At 45.7% G+C, this 18,420-nt stretch overlaps 2 protein-coding genes across 2 annotated transcripts; both read right to left on the bottom strand.

The window, feature by feature from the left end:
- Positions 1–3,261: 3,261 nt before the first annotated feature.
- LOC139340455 (uncharacterized) lies at positions 3,262–5,169 on the bottom strand. The gene is made up of 4 exons (XM_070976292.1): positions 5,107–5,169; positions 4,773–4,852; positions 4,098–4,669; positions 3,262–3,471 (listed from the first exon to the last, which is right to left on the bottom strand). The coding sequence occupies exons 3-4, from the start codon at positions 4,517–4,519 to the stop codon at positions 3,432–3,434; spliced, it is 462 nt and encodes a 153-aa protein (XP_070832393.1). The 5' UTR covers positions 4,520–4,669; positions 4,773–4,852; positions 5,107–5,169; the 3' UTR covers positions 3,262–3,431.
- A 3,533-nt stretch (positions 5,170–8,702) lies between these two features.
- Positions 8,703–18,237, bottom strand: lss (lanosterol synthase (2,3-oxidosqualene-lanosterol cyclase)). The gene is made up of 22 exons (XM_070975945.1): positions 18,175–18,237; positions 17,408–17,576; positions 17,124–17,262; positions 16,828–16,936; positions 16,580–16,701; positions 16,355–16,451; positions 15,823–15,958; positions 15,082–15,190; positions 14,735–14,853; positions 14,527–14,624; positions 14,330–14,357; positions 12,669–12,725; positions 11,669–11,740; positions 11,455–11,505; positions 11,090–11,239; positions 10,840–10,936; positions 10,279–10,384; positions 10,106–10,171; positions 9,938–10,018; positions 9,650–9,820; positions 9,321–9,399; positions 8,703–9,218 (listed from the first exon to the last, which is right to left on the bottom strand). Exons 1-22 carry the CDS (start codon positions 18,186–18,188, stop codon positions 9,081–9,083), a joined length of 2,208 nt encoding a protein of 735 aa, XP_070832046.1. The 5' UTR covers positions 18,189–18,237; the 3' UTR covers positions 8,703–9,080.
- Positions 18,238–18,420: the final 183 nt, after the last annotated feature.

The following is an 18,420-nucleotide window of genomic DNA, read 5'->3' as shown; positions in this document are numbered from 1 at the left end:
CTTTTCTTTCAGACATTTTATCATTGCTATTGTGCTTACATAAAAGGTCTGGATCACCTTCCACCACTGATAGTAAATGCTACACATATACTTTTTTAAAGAAGAAATAGTGGCTCTAAAAGACGTTATGTAAACGGCTGAATATCAGCACGAGCAACTGATTACACAGGCTATCGAAACGAGATCAGGGTGACCACAAGGGCAGATCCAGGGTGGGACGTACTGCTGTGACCAAGGTGTGGAGGAGAAAATGTGCTCAGTCAACCTCTCCAGGGCAAATAAAGAAATAAAAAGCACACCCTGGATACAGTAATGAATGAGTGTATTCACAAACATTAACAGAGAATGAAACACTGCACTGTTAGCACTTTTATTTCTTTTCTCACAAACACAATCATGGATACAATAATGTCTTACTCTACGCCGACGTTAAATGTTTGATTTTCATACAATGTCTTTTGGCCTGATTACATTTAGGGGTAATTTTCTGTAAAATTGCAGGTTCAATACAAACACATTTTAAAGATTATATGTGAAGAAAGATTTTAGGAGTAAAATATTGATTGTGATATGTGGAGGGAGGGTGAAGGTGTCCAGACACCAACTCCTCCCATCCAGGAATCTTCATCTAGTCCGAGTCGCTGCTGCAGGAGCTGCAGGAGCTGCTGGAGGACTGCAGAGAGGAAGAACACAACACACAGAATCACTTCAATCATCTGCTTCACTCAAGCTTCAGTTACAGCTGCATTAAGTCTGAGAGGCTGTCATTCAGTTCCACATCATTGGTTGTTCATGTTTTATATTTCACAGTCTGAATTTTAGATAAAATGTAATTGAGGAACAAATGAAGTCAAGGTTCAGAGCATCATGTCTGAGAGAATGACTGGATCTTACCCCGTGACTCTTCTTCCCTTTCTTGTGACAATGGCCATGCTTGTGATCGTGCTTGTGCTTGTGCTTGTGCTTGTGCTTGTGCTTGTGCTTGTCCCCATGTCCATGTCCGTGTCCGTGTCCGTGTCCATGTTCATGTCCGTGTCCGTGTCCGTGTCCGTGTCCGTGTCCGTGTCCGTGTCCGTGTCCGTGTCCGTGTCCGTGTCCGTGTCCATGTTCATGTTCATGTTCATGTCCGTGCCCATGGCCATAACCGGGTGCAGGCCCGTGGCCATAACCGGGTGCAGGCCCGTGGCCATAACCGGGTGCAGGCGGGTGTCCAGGGTATCCTCCAGGTGGGCCGTAGGGCTGAGGAGGGCAGGTCGGTGGTGGGACGGCGCCTGGAGGACAATGAGGGTACCCCCCCGGCGTCTGCTGAGGATATTGTGGGTAACCAGGAGGGTGATGGTTTCCTGAAGACAAGAGGACAAAAAGAAATCCACAAAGTTAACACAGTAGAATAACACCAGCATGAAATGCACATTCCTTGTGTTTCCGAGTGGTGGAGTTGCTCACCTTGGTTGTGTCCGTACATTGTGAACCTTCAGATGAAACTACAGATCCTGGACGCTGGAAAAGAAAACACTGTAAGGAAATGTTGGATTTCAGAACGTTGCAGAGCTACAAGCCATCAGCAGAGCTGCAGAGTGAACTCACTGTGTGTCGAGCACAGATCCACAGATGCCGCCTCGCCTCCTGATCCTTTTTATGTGCAAACACTTCACATGATCAGGGGGCAGAACCTGCCGACTCCCATCAGAACATTTTGCTTCGTGGCTTAAATGGGTGTGTGTGTGTGTGTGTGTGTGTGTGTGTGTAATCTTTAACATGGAGACAACATAAACAGCCCAAGATATGGACACACACATCCAAACAAAAACTTTTGTGGACTTACCACGCCTCAAACACCGTGATGCATTTTAAAACTTGACTGTTTTCTTTTATTGCTTCAGGCGTCGACTGTCTGTGCTCGGTAATTAGGAAAATACTGATACGTGCACGACTCTTATCAGACAGAGCACAGTGCTTCCACCTTTAAACAGCACACCAATCAATCAAATGATGTCATCCTGCAGAGCAATAACAGATCAAAAGTAGGTTTTCTTTATTTATCAGCATGTCAGACACAAAGCTCTGCTGACGGGGTCGGTCCAGAGGCGCAAGATGTTTGAAGGTTTCAGCCCGCAGAAGGGCGCAGTTCACTCAGCTCGGCCTCCAGTTTACGCTGCTCTGCTTTCCTGTTATGAATAGAAGAGGAGCTGCTGTAGTTTAGTCTAATCATAAAACACTAACCTACATGTCAGAGATTAAAAGCCGTTATTAAAGTGTCAAAAACACCACGAATGAGTGACTCACAGGTTATTAAAACTGGACTCGAGTGAATACAAGCAGTGGGGCATGTGACTGGAAACAGAGCTCAAGGTCAGAGGTCGCATGCAACACTCCCTCTGTAAATAGAGATAATATAAATACACGCTGATACAAAACACGTTGTGTAACAGGAAATAATGGGGCCGCACGCGAAAGAGAAGAAGGAGGAAAAGCACTGCAGAGTTTATCTGCTTTTAAGATAAACAGGAGGTAGTTTTATGTTGTTTATCACAAAGGACAGATTCCGATCAATGTCTAATAATCAACAGCTTACACAAAGTCACAGGAATGGGCTCAGATGTTCCGCTTCTTCACTAACTGTCCTCTTCTTTTCTGTCTTTCTTGCAAACTGCAGCTGCTGACGTCAAGTGTGCAGAACTGTAGATTTAAAAGCTTCATGAAGGGAGGACAGACTGAATAACACGAGCTGCTGTTAGTGCTGTCACACTGCCTGGTCCTCAGCCTCAGACAGCTGCTGAAGCCACATGCCCTCACCAGGGGGCGCCACACTCAGCGGTGAGGTGAGGAGACGCTTCAGTGTTTTTCTTTCTTGGCTCAGTTGAGTGTTTTCCTCCATGTTAATTCCCCAAAGCTAATTATAGATGATAAGTTATCACATCCTGATAATAATTAAACTAAATTAACTTTATAATTAATGGTCAGAGCTTCAACTAATGATTTTTTCATTAGGAATGAATCTGTTGCATTTTTTATTTTTTGATTGATTTTTGATTGCTGAGCTGTGAAGGTGATGAAATGTCAGAGAACAAGTGAAAATGCCCATCAGAGATTTGGAGAATGTTTGATTTACAGAGATAGAAAACTGAGAAATGCAGCAAACTGTCATTCTGCAGAAGCTCGAACCAGCAAATGTTTGGCTTCCATGTTTGATTGATGAACAAAATGATCACCAATGCGGTCAAATGAAAAAGAGGCAAAGCATTTACTCGCTTTTATGATAAACCTGACTTTTAATTCGCATTCATTAGCCAAACATTTGGAAAACAAGCTTTAAACACAGGCGTTAAAGTGTAGCTGGTGACATAAAGTGATGATGATGATGATGACAGGCAGCAGGATGAAGGTTCACAGGTGGAAACTGTCTCCTTTCTCTTCCCATCCAGACATCCTCATCTAGTCGGAGTCGCTGCTGCAGGAGCTGCTGGAGGACTACAGCACAGACAAACACGTCGTTTCAATCAGTGACTGCATGAAGTGATGAAGTCAGAGTCTGATCAAACCATCAGTAACACTGTCAACAGATGAATCACCTGATGTGTCAATAATGCATTCCTCATTTCCTTATTGATGATGATGAAAATATTATACATATACATTAAACAATATAGAGTCTGCAGAGCCTGTTTCACTCAAAGCAATACGATGACACTGAATCACGACCGCGACATTGCTGGAAAAATGCTGAAAGAGCTCAAAGATGCTAAAACTCATCATTTGATCCAGTCCATCCAGTTGCCAGTTTATTAGGTACACCTGCTGTAGCTAAAGCAAAGTCTGAAACAGCAGTCCTTTATACGGAGGATGGAGGGTTTAGTTCAGGATGTTTGTGTCAGTCTGCATTAGCTTTAGAGTGTATTTCATAAATTAATAAACACGTGATCTGAGAATAAACTGTCTGTGATTAAACTAACATTTTGATTCATTGCATATGTGAAATTGTCTCTTTAATGTGGCTTAAATGGAATTACTGCTTACTGTCAGAGATCTGTGAGACAGAATTTACTTCATTACAACAGAGACGTTACACCTTTATCAATAAATCAACTGGATCTTACCCCGTGACTCGTGCTTCCTTTCTTGTGGCACTGGACATGCACGTGACCATACGTGTGCCTGTGGCCATGCCCATGGCCGTGCCCGTGCCCGTGCCTGTGCCCATGACCATGACCATGACCATGACCATGACCGTGCCCGTACTCATGCCCATGGCCGTGCCCGTGCCCGTGCCCAGGACCATGACCATGACCATGACCGTGACCGTGCCCGTACTCATACCCATGCCCATGGCCGTGCCCGTGCCCAGGACCATGACCGTGACCATGACCGTGCCCGTACTCATGCCCATGCCCGTGCTCATGACTGTGCCCGTGCCCGTGCTCGTGCTCGTGACCGTGACCGTGCCCATGACCATGTCCGTGTCCGTGTCCTGGTCCATGACCAGGTCCATAACCGCAACCAGGCCCTGGTCCATGGTCATGGCCTCCACACCCTCCAGAAGGTGGGCCTACAGGATCGCATGCAGGTGGACCACAGGGCTGAGGGGGGCAGGGATTGGGGGGCACAATGCATGGTGGAGGGCATCCTCCTGGCATTTGCTGAGGAAAGCTGCCAAAAGGATACTGGTTCCCTACAGCCAAACAAGAGGAGAGGGGCTCACGATTTTCTCTTTCAGTTTGTGTGCAAAGTTTAACAAGAAGGACTGCGAGTGAAAAATCAAGTGAGTTGTTTACCTCCGTTGTTCCCGTACATTTCACAATTTCAGACGCAAACCCTGGAATGAAAGAAGCCACTTAATTTGCTCACAGATCCCCTGTTGACATGAGAAAAGCAAAAACTTCTTTGATGAAAATGTGGATTTAAGCTGTTGTGAAACCTAAAATACTCAAACATATTGCATCAGGCAAAATGTGACAAACACATCAAGAAGCAACGCCTCACATGACTTTCAAAAGAGGATGATGGAATAATGCAAACAGTTAACACAGGAAACACAAGACGGTCAGTCTATCAATGCACACATACGTTTGGTGGTAACGATGTGCAGATAGCTCCTGGAGAACTTACTGTGTGCTGGAGAGCAGATCCACAGACACAGCAGGGAACTGGTTCTGCTTTTATAGGAGGCCACACCTCAGCTCAAAGAATCCAGTGAACATCCTCAGGGCAGAGCCTGGAGATGCGTCAGTTTGGCGCCATCTGATGGTTGTTTCACCAATGACACTGTGGCAATCACACTGAAATCCCACCAACCCCCTCCCTCACAGATCCAGCTGCACCTGATCTACACCCAGTGAATTGAATAAAAGTTAGAAAAAGACAACAGAGCCTCCCAAAAAATTAACTTTATTTATTACATCAGCATTTCATTCAAAGGCGTACAGTCAGTGAAATCTCACTCTGTGATTTTGGATGTTTTGGATGAAGATTTTTAAAGGTTTTCATTCATATGTGATTGATGTGTAAGGTCAGCAGGATGAAGGTCTGCAGGTGGGAACGTCTTTGCTCTCTTCCCATCCAGACATCTTCATCTAGTCGGAGTCGCTGCTGCTGCTGCAGGAGCTGCTGGAGGACTACAGCCAGGGTGAGCATAGAAGAAGAAAACAAAGAGAACAAGTCAAGCAGCTGTGACGGCTTGTCGTTCAATTATTGACGAAGGAGTCGGGGCAGGGAAGGGGAAGACGATGAGACACTAAACCTCCACCTGCTCCATCAGAGCAGACTGAGGCTGCAACAGACCGCATCCGGCTGTGAATGTGTGCAGTGATTCGTCAGTGATCTACCCTGCAGAGACCACCTTTAAAAAGCATTGATCTAACATCAGTAACAGAGAATTCCTGTGATCAGTTTGCATTATTTCAGTCAACAATTTGATGTTTTACTATAATCAAACTGTTTCATGCAGGATTTCGTCACTTTATTTAGCAGTTTTATTTGTCTCTAAATCCATTTTAACATCCTACATTTTATTCATTTGTTTTGAAGGTGCTGCATCACTAAAGTTTGACTGATCGATTGATTGATTGGGTTGGGTTGCACAAAGCTTTTATGCTCCATGTTTCTCTGACTTCTGAGTAAAATCCACTCTCTGTAGTGAATGAAGTGAGCGCTGTTGGCTCTTACCCCGTGACAGTCCTTCCCCTTCTTGTGACACTTGCGATGCTTGTGGCCACGCCTCTTCTTGTGCCTCCGCTTGGGCCCGTGTCCATGGCCGCAGCAACCGCCGCCACCATGTCCATGGCCGCCACCGTGTCCATGTCCGTGTCCATGGCCACAGCAGCCACCACCACCATGTCCATGTCCATGTCCATGTCCATGTCCGTGGCAGTGGCCGTGGCCATGGCCTCCTTGACCACAGCGTCCTCCTGTAATCAGTCATTAATCAATATTTAGTGACTGTGCATGTTAAGAATGTAACACATATTCAATAGGCTTGATGAAAGAGGTGAGGATGAACCAAGAGGAAGTTACCTCGAAACATTTCAAGGCTTCAAACCCTGAAATTGAAGAAAAGATAGAGTTAAATGCACAGAAAACCCTCCTGAGCAAATGAAAATCTTTGCACACACGAATAAAAATACAGCTGAGAAACACCTTCACAACAGTTCAGAATCATTCAAAAATGGCCGTCGGCCTCTGCAGGCTCATTCCATATGTTTCTAAGGTGCAGATGATCAGCTGAGAGTCAGAGATGAACTTACTGTGTGCTGGACAGCGAAGCCGCGGATGCAGCTGGTACCTGCTGCTCCTTTTATGCAAAGCCACACCTCAACCTGAAGCAGGTCGCCGGGGCAGTGCCTGCACTCACCTGCTGTGACACTGTGGCACAGTGTGAGGGGCACTGCAGGATGCAGGTCACACGCAGCTCTGCACGCAGTCAGAGTACTGCAGATACACAAAAGCACAGCATTTCCATGTGATTTCCAATGCTTCTGCTGGTGTTGTGCGCATAGCGAGACTGTCCTGCGATATCTGCTGTTTCCGGTCGAACACACACAAACACACATCATGTAAGCCAAAGGTCAGTGTGTTCGCTTTGTCCTTGGCACGTTTGACAAGCCAGAGCGATGTTATCAGGAAACAGAACCTGTATTCTTTCCTCTGAAGAGCGAACAAAGACGTTTATTTTGGCTGTTTCTTTTCTTTGCAAGCCTCCACACGCACATCACTCATTCTCTTTCTGGAGGTGTATCTGCGACGCTCACCTGTGTTCACTCAGGAAAACAGAAGTGGCATGTTGCAATGCACACACACACATTGGACAACATCACATCAGGCAACGAGGCAGGCTGGGAGCCAGGGAAACAAAATATTTAGCTTGATTGCGGTCTCATTCGTCCTTCTGTTCAATCGAATGGAGTCACGTCTTCATACTAACTTCCAAGTCAGCTGCAAGTTTTTCAGAATGCTGGCTATTAAAACTGCTGTACTTTAACAGTTTCCCTTTGATTGCATCAGCAGTGATTGTTTGGCATAATCGAAACCTGACAGGTAAATATTGAAGTCAATCAAGTCTTTAAGAAGTCACATGTCAGGTCACAAGTCAAGTCTCAGGTCATGTTTTTAGGGCCTCATGTTTTAAGTGTTGAAGCTTGAAGAATCAGTGACATCTTTTAAATCAGGTCCCATAACGCATCTTTTTATTTGTTGATTCTATTACTGTCATTATTCCAAGAGTCAAGTTTCAAGTTAAGCCTTTAAGGAGCCAAATTCCAAGTGACGTCTTCAAGGAGTCGGATTGAGGCGAATCTAAAGAGACTCAATCCTCGAGTCTTTAGAGAGGCTCATTTCTCAGGTCAAGACTTCAGGGAATCAAGTCTCAAGTCAAGTCTTATTTCCACCTTAAAGTTGATTTTAAAGGCCTTTCTTGTTGTTGTGGGGAGAATTAAACCATCCACCCCCCCGGTAGAAAGGGTGGGGTTAGGGGAACAAAGCCAGCTGTCTTATCAGCGTGTGGACACGCTGAAGACTCTGAACAAAGAGCAGAAAGCAGAAAGCACTGGCTCAACCAGTTCCATAGTTCTGTCCCTGAACGCCTGGTACGCCCACCGCATGCTTTCCAGCTCACCTCAGCTGCATCAACACGCTCCTCTTTATGAGACGCTCCCATATTTGATGACTGTCAAATGGGCATCACACAGTGAGAACATTCACTAACTTTTAGAATCAATGAAGCGTCTGAAAACATTCAGCACAACCACACCTTTAAGGCCAGGTCAGTAAGTTCAGGTGTGCCAGTCAGCATCAGCAGGTATAAAAAAAGGTTTTAAAACAGAGATTTGGTGACTAATTACGTCTCCGCATTCTGCCGTAAGGTCATCCAAGTGGAGGGTCTAAGGACAGAGGGCGTCAACGCACATGAAACATGGATCCTTCTTGCAGCTGCTGGACTAAAATACCAAAACATGCTGGTGCTGCGTGTGCAGTGGGAGGTGGCGCTGAGAAAAATGCGTCTGCTCTGCCAACTGATAAAGGTTTTAACATCATGGGACATCACTGTTCACATACTGGGTGTTTCAAAGGCGGTAAACACGTCCGGCACGTGAGAGCCGACGAGCCAGAGAACAAACATTTGGTCCCATCAGTGCAGTTAAAAATCCTGATTCCTGAGCGTTGGCTGAGCAGCGTGAAGCTGTTTAACTGAAGACACGTGCAGCTGTTATAACGTGATAGAAAAATTCTTTATTCTACATGCAAAGGAAGGAGCAGGGGTGTAAGACGTGGACGTTATTGCTTCTATATCATCACGACGGCGTTTTCAGGAGTAGCTCTGACACTGATGAGCCGTCCTGGAATGTCAACACAGAAAGATATGCAAAGAATGAGACGCGTTACTGCGTTTGACAGACTCGAGTGTGAAAGCACAGGCGAAGGGCTAAAACGTCCACGCTGAGACACTTAAAGGGTCACACACACAGAAATGATGGACAATCCGAAAGCTGACGGTTCTGCTTTCGCTGACTGTCTGAACTTTCTGGCTGTTGTTTGCTTTCTTTCAAGACATTTTGCTTCTTCGTCCTGGCACACGGTCTGATGCGTCTTCACAGCTTGACCTTCCCAGCCAGCGGGCTGCCGGGGTAAAGGGTCGAGAAGCGGCCGAGGGTCCAGACTGGGAAGACGTTTCTGTAGGAGGTGTAGCTGATGGCACAGCTCTTGTTGAACACGCCTGCGATATTCTCCTGGTGAAGGAGAACAATGGCAGGTTAAAGCTCACGTCATATGTCAGACTGTCACTGGGTTGATTTATTCTGCTATTAGCTGTGTGAGAGGCAGAGAATCACCTGAGGCCAGTCTCCGTTGGGCAGCTGTTTGTCAATCAGCAGCTGGACTCCTCTCTCAATGGCCCGTCTGTCAGGATGCCTGGTCACGCCCACAACAGATTTGATTGAATTTGGATGATCTTGTTTCGTTAGATTCAGTTTTACAATCAGCTACTGGAATTTTATGTTGTAGTCGGGTGAATAAACCGCGCAGATAAAGGGTTTAGCATGCACATAATAAAAGGCAACAGCAAATAAATGAATAAAACTGTGATAGATAAATAAATATATGACAAAGGCCACATTCTGGTCACGCTATGTGTGATGTCTGAAGTTCAGCGTCGGCTCACCTGGCGGCCATGAGGCCCAGCAGAGCCCAGCAGGTGTTGTGGATCTGAGCTGTGTCGCTCTGGATGTAACGCCGCTGCTCGCACGACTCGAAGTCCTCCCCCCAGCCTCCGTCTGACATCTGCCGGTCCAGCAGGAACTGACAGGCCTTCTGCACCTCCACACACACGTCCCTGATGACAGACACAACAGAGCGAAGACGCGTGTCCCACAGAAGAGTCAAGCCTCAGCTCTCAGCTCACATGTTGAGAGTTTAGGAGGGTTCAGTGATCAGTGTTTGGAACTCGTACTCATCCTTGTAGACGTGACCCATACAAGCAAAGGCTTCAAGGCCAAACCATATTCCATATGTGAAGCACACTCCCCAGGACCTGAGCATGAGCACAGAGGGATTATTTTTCACTGAGCATGACTGTTAGAAAGGTTATCAGGTAGTGAAACACTAAGCCCAGTCTCACCCTTCCCAGGAGCCATCAGGCCTCTGTACCTTCCTGCAGTACTCGAGTCCTTCCTCCAAAGTGGAGCTGAAAATGAGATCAAAGAAAACACATTGTACTGCGCATAGTGTAGTACAGTGAGTGTGTACGCTCACAGTACGTATAGTGAGTGTGTATGCTTGTGTGTAGCACACCTTATCTCCTCAGTGCGGTGTTGAGGGTAGGCCTTCTGGAAGTGCCTCAGAGCCTGCATGACTGCTGACGTACACTCCACATACGTATAATCTATCATGATATCACCTGCAGGTGTGTGTGAGAGCAAGAGACAGAGCAGAGACTCACACAGTTTCAGCCGTAAACATCATTTCACAACACGTACACATCCTCTTTTTAACGAGGAAACTTGATGTCATCAGACTCTCTGCCCTTTAAAACTGAGAAGACCCTGATATTGCAGTGGAAAAAGTTTTCCAGCCTGGAAATGTTGAATGGAGACAGAAATGTCACATTTATATTTGACTTCTTTGCTTCCTTTTTTTCGTATTGTGCAGGTTGAGTAACACTGAGAGGCCTCACAGTGAACTGAGCGCCTTTACAAAACTGCAAGTTGCATCAGGCACCGACGTGCAGGACGCTGTTATTGTGAAATGGATATTGCACAATAGATGTCTGTGATATCACCTCAGTGAACAATCAACACTGGACATATCTGGCAGTGAGGTGAGCTGGCAGTGCGGCGTGAGCAGCAGACCTACCGAACACCTCGGAGGGGTTGAGCAGCTCCAGCAGTTTCCCTCCTCTCTTAGTTTCATATGTGGCAAATCCGCCGTCAGAGTTTCTCATGCTCAGCAGCTGCGAGGAGAAGGGAGACGAAGGACGGTGGTAAACCAGAACACAACCTGGAGCTTTTCATTACAGATGAACTGAGAAAAGATGACGATGGTGATACGTTCAGTGTGATTCAGCATCAGTCGGTTTACTCGTTCGTGTGCTGCGCAGACTCACCACGTTGACGGCATCGTACAGGCGCTCTGAGGCGACAGGCTGGCTGATGGAGGGACACAGCTCCTGCAGCAGCATCACTGACTTCAGACCCTCAGCTGTGCAGTCAGCCACAATCCAACCACAGTCACGGGTACTGAAGGGGAAGCCTCCCTGTCAAAAGAGCACATGTAAACAGACTCAGAAATCAGTCTTTTTCAAGGCTTTTGTTGCCTTCATTTTCCCTCTTTGGAATCATACGTTATGATGGTGATTGTTTTGATCCACTGGAGTCCTCACTTTCACCACTGAGACACACCTGACTGAGATCTAGTTAAGCAACACTTTGAAAAGTGTTCAAAAGGGGCTCTTGTGTAATAAAGTTTTACCTTGTTCATTTGTCTGTAGTACTTCTGGTACTCGGGAGGATTCTCAGGTATCTGTTAAAGTGGAAAAACAAGTCAGGCATCAGAGATTAGTTTGATGGCAGCAGCAATCTGACTGTTACTGAAGCTTAAACCAGCGCTGCCAAACACTTTCCAGCTGCAGAATAAGAAGACGTGTTCGATAACGAAAACCCTGTCACTGTGACGCTCGCAGTACCTGTGTGAAGGCGAGGAACTGATGGGCATCTCGGAGGCACTCAGCTAGTCTGGGGTTATCCTGCGCTCCCGCCTGAAAGACCCCAGCAACAACTTATGATAATCAGCTACATGAAACCTTCCAATCAAGCGCCAGTGATTGGATTTTAACCTGAACAACATGGAGGGAAGTTTAACAATGTGCTTTTGCACTAACTGCCTGTATTATCAAGTCAAGTCATTTAATTTGTATAGCACATTTAAACGCACAACAGTTGACCCAAGGTGCTTTACAGGTATCACAGGTAAGGCAAAACAGTATACATGCCTTGAAAATACAAACTCAAGTACACAAGACTCCAATAATATAGTAAAGCAAAGATAATTTAAAACGAAATAAAGTAAATACATAAGTAAAATACTCAAGAATACAACAAGAACCAAGTATAAAAGATTTACAAGGATAAAAAAAGAGCATAAAAAGAAATTAAGAGGAATTGAAAGCAGGAGAGTAAAAGTGTGTCTTCAGGTTAGACTTAAAACTGACAATAGTGGTACATGATTTGATATGGGGTGGGAGGGAGTTTCAGAGTTTGGGGGCTGCCACAGAGAAGGCTCGGCCCCCTCCGGTTTTTAAGCGTGTCTGGGGGATGGAAAGGAGCTGTTCTGTTGTGGATCTAAGTGACCTGGAAGCAGAGTAGGTGGATAAAAGATCAGAGATATATAGAGGGGCTTGACCATGGAGCGCTTTAAAAACAAAAAGTAAAACTCTGAGATGATAGATTGATTGTGATGATAGAAAGCTGTTTCTCAAAGCTTCCTCAAACATAACAAATCATCATCTTAAAAACATGTCCAGGATATTTCATATGTGTCAGGTGCAGAAAGCGTGTATGTGCACACACAGTTACACCGAACAATGAAGCAGAGTCCAACAAAGAAGATGTGATGACCTGTTTTTAGACGGTCATAATAACATTATGACCGTCATAATGTCATAAAATATGACATTTTTACGTTACCTCAAGGAAAGCCTGCACAGCAAAGCAAGTGTCCCACAGCTGAGATCCATTGGTCCCCTGTGCACAACAAAAAGGACAAAGTGGACAAACACTCTCAGACATGTAGGGACCTACAGTAATCAGCACAATGATCATTAGTGAAGGCCAGGTGATGCACATTTCAAGACTTTCTAAGTACTGTGACTCCTCAAACCTGGCAAAGTGTTTTCATGCAGTCGCTTCCTCAGTTTGTGATGGAATTAAGTAAAAGCATTTAGCAGGAACAGTGGAGGACAAGGAGAGACTTCAGAGAGAACTCCACGTGGGGCTGTCAGAAAGGCAATTCAACCCCCCCGCTTGACTGCAGAAGACCTTCATGATGAAGACTCAGCAGACTGTGCAGAGGTGGAGCTCTGTTCTACTGTGCACCAAAACACCTGCACAAACATGACCTTCATGGAAGAGTCACTGGAAGAAAACCTTCCTGCATCTTCACTACAAAATTCAGCATCAGACGTCTGCAAAGGGACATCTAAACAAGCCTGATGCAGTTTGGAAAGTGCTGCGGACTGATGAAGTCACAATGAGCGAATGCTGAAAAAACAGGGTGCAGAATATCATGAAAGGAACCTCTCCAACTGATAACCAGTGGGTGGATCCATCATGCTTACGGCTTTTCACTGGTGGAGGGAAGAATGGATTCAATTAAATACCAAAAAATTCTGCAATTAAACGCCACACTGTCTGTAAAAAGGCTGAGGACGGACAGAGGTTGGCTTCCACAGCAGGATAAAGATCCTAAACACACAAAATCCACAAGAGGTGCAAACTGAAGTGGTGCAGAACTAGAAGCTGTTTGAAAGAAAGAATGACGAATATCCCCTCAAACAAGAACTGAGAGACTTGACCAAAAGGGTGTGATTAAGTCCTGAGCCTGCAGGGGGCTCAGACTTTAGCTTCAGGCCCTTTTCATTTTTTGTCCAGCTGTCTTTCACTCGCTCAGCTTAGCAAGCCGCTGTATGTGGGAACTCCTTCAAGACTGTTGCTTCAAGCATTCCAGGTGACTGTGAGCAAAGATGTCATCAAAGCAAAAGGTCAAAGACTTAAAATAGACAATGCTTTGCTTTGTTTCCACCTTTTGAGTACGACATAACTCCGCACGTATTATTTCATGTTGTCAGGGAAATTCTCCGTATTGCTTGTTGAGAGTTGCTAATTCTCTGAAGAATTACAGACTCGGTGCGATGAATCAGGTCTCTTTAATACATGCAGCATGGAGGGAAGACTCATGCAGAGTGTTCTCTCTAGATCTCCACAGTGTCTTGGCTTTTATACTTTTCAACAAAAGGCTAGATGGTTATCACACACACACCTGGTAATCATAAACCTTCCTTCAAAGACAACGACCATTTGGGGGAGTTCACTCATCCTGTTTCTTTAGGGTTTATACTATACCATAAACTCCTCAGGTACAGTGAATTGTATCTTAACCTTCCCCCTCTATCCTGTGTCCCTCATTGGATGCCCTTTGATCTTCTTTGTCCTCTAAGACAAAGAGGGCCGTAAAGAACTTTACAATTCATAGACTGATTCCCGGGCTTAGTAAGTCACCTAATTCCTACAATGTGTTCAGTATTGAGCTGCAATGTAGGAAATAAAATGAATTAAAAAAAACTTCTCACCTGCATTTTCATGCCGTCTAATCCCAACCTGGAACACAGACCTTAATGAGTTTCTTGCACATGATTGGCTGAGGATGTATTAGTACTGCATGAGGACTTCTTTACATTATCTATCAGAATATTCAGCACGAGTTCTTCTATTCTGAGCAGCGATGGAACAGGAGTTGGTTTTGTTTGTTAGAGACCGGCTGACTGACCAGAGGTAGTCTGGGATCCTGGACACATGCTCCTGAAAGGCCGGAGACGAGGGACCCTCCACATACCAGCGAACCAGCATGTTGATGGTCTTGGAGATCTGAGGAGAAAGGCCAGCACTTCATGTTCACATCCTGTGTTTCCTTTACAGTGTCAGCTTAAAAACCATGATTTTGTCCCCCGTGTCTGCCTTCTTTATTATTACACTACCGGTCCAATGCTGATGCATTTGGTGAAGCTGTCGTCAGCCTGGATGTGTTCATACAGTTCTTTGACAGCCTTTCCTCTCAGCATGGTGCTGTGATGAGCTTCGTACACGTTCAGCACCACTGCAGGACGACAGGAGGAGTCAGAAGGTCAGCGCAGTGATTCACAGAGAAACTTTTAGGGAAATTCTGATGAACAACACTTCACTTCTTCTTATCACTGCATAAAAACATCCTGCAGCCAGGGCAATGTTTTTTTCATCTGTCTCGATTGAGTTCCCGTTCTGCAGCCACATGCTCCTGCAGGCAGCGGGTTATCCTCATGCTGCTCGGTGTGCTGTGCATGCTTACTGTAAGCGACGGTGAGCAGCGTGCTGTGAGGCGTGTAGATGTCACAAGCTGCCACATTGTTCCTCTGAGCAGGCCAGTTAATGGTGGAATAGTCCTGGACATAAAGCTCCTGAACACAAAGAGCCAGACAACATTTGGTTATTTATCAGCATGGTCTGCACTATCTATATGCTATACAGCATTTCAGTTCATTTTACAGCTACAGAAGAAGTCAAAGATAAAGACAAAGTGCAGCATCGGGCTGCTCCCTCCACATAGTTCAGAGTTGGACTGCAGAGAAGGAAGATTCCACTCCTGTGTACTCCTACGCTGACATGCAGAGCACGAGGATCACTGACTGGCTTGATAAGCGTGAAAATGAGTTGAACAACTGTGGGAGATTTAAGAGGAACTTTAAGTCCAGAGTCCAGAGACTGGAATCTGTGCCCGTGTGGAGCACCGAAGCGGTTCTGGAGGCTTCTGGTGGCCCAGCGGCTCACTAAGACACTCTGATGGTTTTTCCTTTCACTCGTCATCCATCTCTGTCGTGTCAGTCTGTGATTCATGTTCGTCTTTTGTGAAAAGGTTCCGTAGGTTTAGCTTTCTCTTGTCAATGAAGCCTTTTTCAGAACCCATTCAATTAAAGTGCTCATTCAGAAAAAGTCTGATGACAAGAAAGCTGCTCCTGCATGAAAGCGCTGAGCATCTGGCTTTAATGCAATGAGTATGGCGCCCCCTGGTGAGGGGATGTGGGTTCAGCACCTGTCTGAGGCTGAGGACCAGGGAGTCTTCGTCTGCAGCCAGTCTGACAGCGTAGCAGTAGCTCATGGGGAGGTAGACCTGGCGACAGTGACACCACAGCGTCGAGGGGTGGGCTGGGGTCCACGTGGGGAACAGCCTGGAACAGTTTAAGTATGTCAGAACAGAAGCATCACTTATGGGCTTCACTTTGCACGCAGAGTAAACTGCCCGACGCAGACCTTCGAAACATGTCAGCGATTCATTTTTTAGGAGGCTATGTGTTTGGACAGCCTCTCCCTTTCCTGGGTAGCAATAGCTACCACGGCTAAAGAAACAAAGACAAGAGCGCCACCTAGAGGAAATGCAAGATATCACAGTACCATTTAAATGTCACAATAACAGAAGACTTTAAAATAAAATCCCACTCCTGCAGCAGGACAACATTATCCTGTTTTCTCTAACCTCAGCTGAGATCACGAAGCTTTTTCAGCGTATTGAAAGAACGACTGACGGTGGTGGAAGATAAAACGGGATGTTAGGACGTCCAACTTACCACATCTCTGGCAGCAGTGTGTTCATTCCCTCCCAACTGTAGACATTTAAGATGGCCAACCAGAATTTACCCCATGAGGGAATCCCCACAGCGCCGCCTGTACGAGATGGACACAGACAGCAGCTTGTTTTCCTGTCTGTTATCAGTAATCGGTGTGACTGACTGCAGCTTTGATGAGATCTGACTTTGAATTTTTCTGGAACATTTCAGCTTGTTCTTTCCCACCTTTGCTGTGCAGGTTGTTCCTGGCTCGAACCATATCTGGATCATCGGGCTCTACTCCCAGGATCCTTAATGAGGTATAACTCAGCGCCGTGCCGAAGACGGTGGACTTGTCCTCAATATGCCTGAAGAAGAACAAAACACGTCCACGATGCTGCCATGATCAATACTGCAGAGAGTCTGACATTAAGGGCATTAACTCATGTCACGTGAGGACATTAAAAGATTAAAACATTAAAATGTTGACTTACAGACCCCAGCCTCCATCTGGCAGCTGAACGGAGCGCAGGTACCTCACCATCTCTTTCTTCAAGGGCTCAGCCAGAGGGATCTTAGCCACGTGGCATGTGATCAGGAGGCCTGAAGCACAGAAAAGGACGCCCACAGTCAGACACACGAGCACAAAAACACCAGTGTCACGAAATCCTCTGCTGCTCTGTGTAGTGCTCCACCAGCTGATCTCATCCTCAAACGAAACTTATCTCTTACATGGAAGGACAAAAGAGTGCTGCTGCAGATCACAGGTGTCAAATAAAAGGACATTTACCCGGGAGCAGGAAGAGAGGCCCGCCGTAGTCCCCCGCCCAGTGACCGTCCTCGGCCTGGAGGTGTCTGTAGAAGTTCATGCCTTTCAGGGCTGCATCCACAGCCGTGTGGGCAGCCGGAGAGTCGGACACAAACTTACTCTGTGGACAGAAATGTTGCTTAGAAATCAACACCAGATAAATATCAAACATTTCAGGGGTCTACCAGACAAACACTGCTATAGTTTTTGTACATAAGATAACAGACAGAAGGGCCTAATTTCACTGTGAAAGACTCAAAGCATACCGTGTCCAAGCCTAGAGAATAGGCCTCCAGCATTGTCTGCTGTCTGTCCGGGGTGTCCTGATCTTCCACATAGCGCCAGGTCTGCCTGCCCTCCACGTTGGTCAGCCTCCAGCGGCTCAGGTCTGTGGCTGGATCGGTCCTGTACGGCCCCCCTCGCCTCCGCAGCTGCCTGGAAGATACAGCAAGCGTGCTGAAGTCAGATCATCTGACTCTGCTGTTGGATTCTTGAACTTTTCATTGATTTCATAATTGATTTGTAGGCCACGATAAAGTCTCACAAATAAAAATATTTACTCAGTGAAGCCAGTGATTCAGAAAAAAAGATCTTAATTAAAGTGAAAATAGCAATACCACAATGTACAAAAACACAACAGAACTACAGAAGCATCATGTACTCACATATTTTAAGTACATTTTGCACAACAGTTAAAGTACAGATTTTGCTCCTGTCAGTGTTTAATTATTGTAACTGATGCATAACCATATTAGCAGCTTATCAGTTTTGACAATATTTACAGCAGATATAAAATGTAAAAGAAGGTTAACGAGGTGTATGTTAGATTAGATGTAATAAAGTATTAGTTATCACTACTAAATGTAATATTTGCAGTGGATTATATCAATGAATCAGAGAAAAAACTTTTCCTCACGACTTTTCCTCGTGTCCAAACTTCTGGACACAAACGTAAGTACCTCACACCGCTTTAATATCGTTATTACCGCAGAGAGAAAGCTGTTTTTTCCGTTAATTTAAGCTAAATACTCACGTTCCCTCAGTCATGTCAGTTACTGACAGATACAAAGCTGAATCCTCCGCTGAAACATATGAATGAACTGCTTTTCAGCCAACCTAAACACTCTGCCCCTTCTGCTTTTTCATGGGAAATGTAGTGCTGTGAGGAGAGTAGGTTCATTAAGCAGCAACACCTCATACTTCATTTCCCAGGGAACCTCGCGGTGCCGTTCGACTCGTTCTCGACATGGAGAGACATAAGCAGAGAGTCGGCTGTCCA

The sequence above is a fragment of the Chaetodon trifascialis genome, chromosome 12 (genome assembly GCF_039877785.1).
Source record: "Chaetodon trifascialis isolate fChaTrf1 chromosome 12, fChaTrf1.hap1, whole genome shotgun sequence".
Taxonomy (NCBI): domain Eukaryota; kingdom Metazoa; phylum Chordata; class Actinopteri; order Chaetodontiformes; family Chaetodontidae; genus Chaetodon; species Chaetodon trifascialis.
The sequence above is the reverse complement of the archived record's forward strand: the minus strand, read 5'-3'. Positions and strand labels throughout refer to the sequence as shown.

Excerpts from the sequence above, each read along its gene's own strand:
- LOC139340455 (XM_070976292.1), bottom strand. The coding sequence starts at position 4,519 with ATGACCATGGACCAGGGCCTGGTTGCGGTTATGGACCTGGTCATGGAC. Across the intron at positions 3,472-4,097 it reads AAGGAAGCACGAGTCACGGG|TCCTCCAGCAGCTCCTGCAG; the intron begins GTAAGATCCAGT and ends TCTGTGCTGTAG.
- lss (XM_070975945.1), bottom strand. Across the intron at positions 15,959-16,354 it reads ACACTGCTGCCAGAGATGTG|GCTGTTCCCCACGTGGACCC; the intron begins GTAAGTTGGACG and ends AAACTGTTCCAG. Across the intron at positions 14,358-14,526 it reads AGGATCCCAGACTACCTCTG|GTTGGGATTAGACGGCATGA; the intron begins GTCAGTCAGCCG and ends TCTGTGTTCCAG.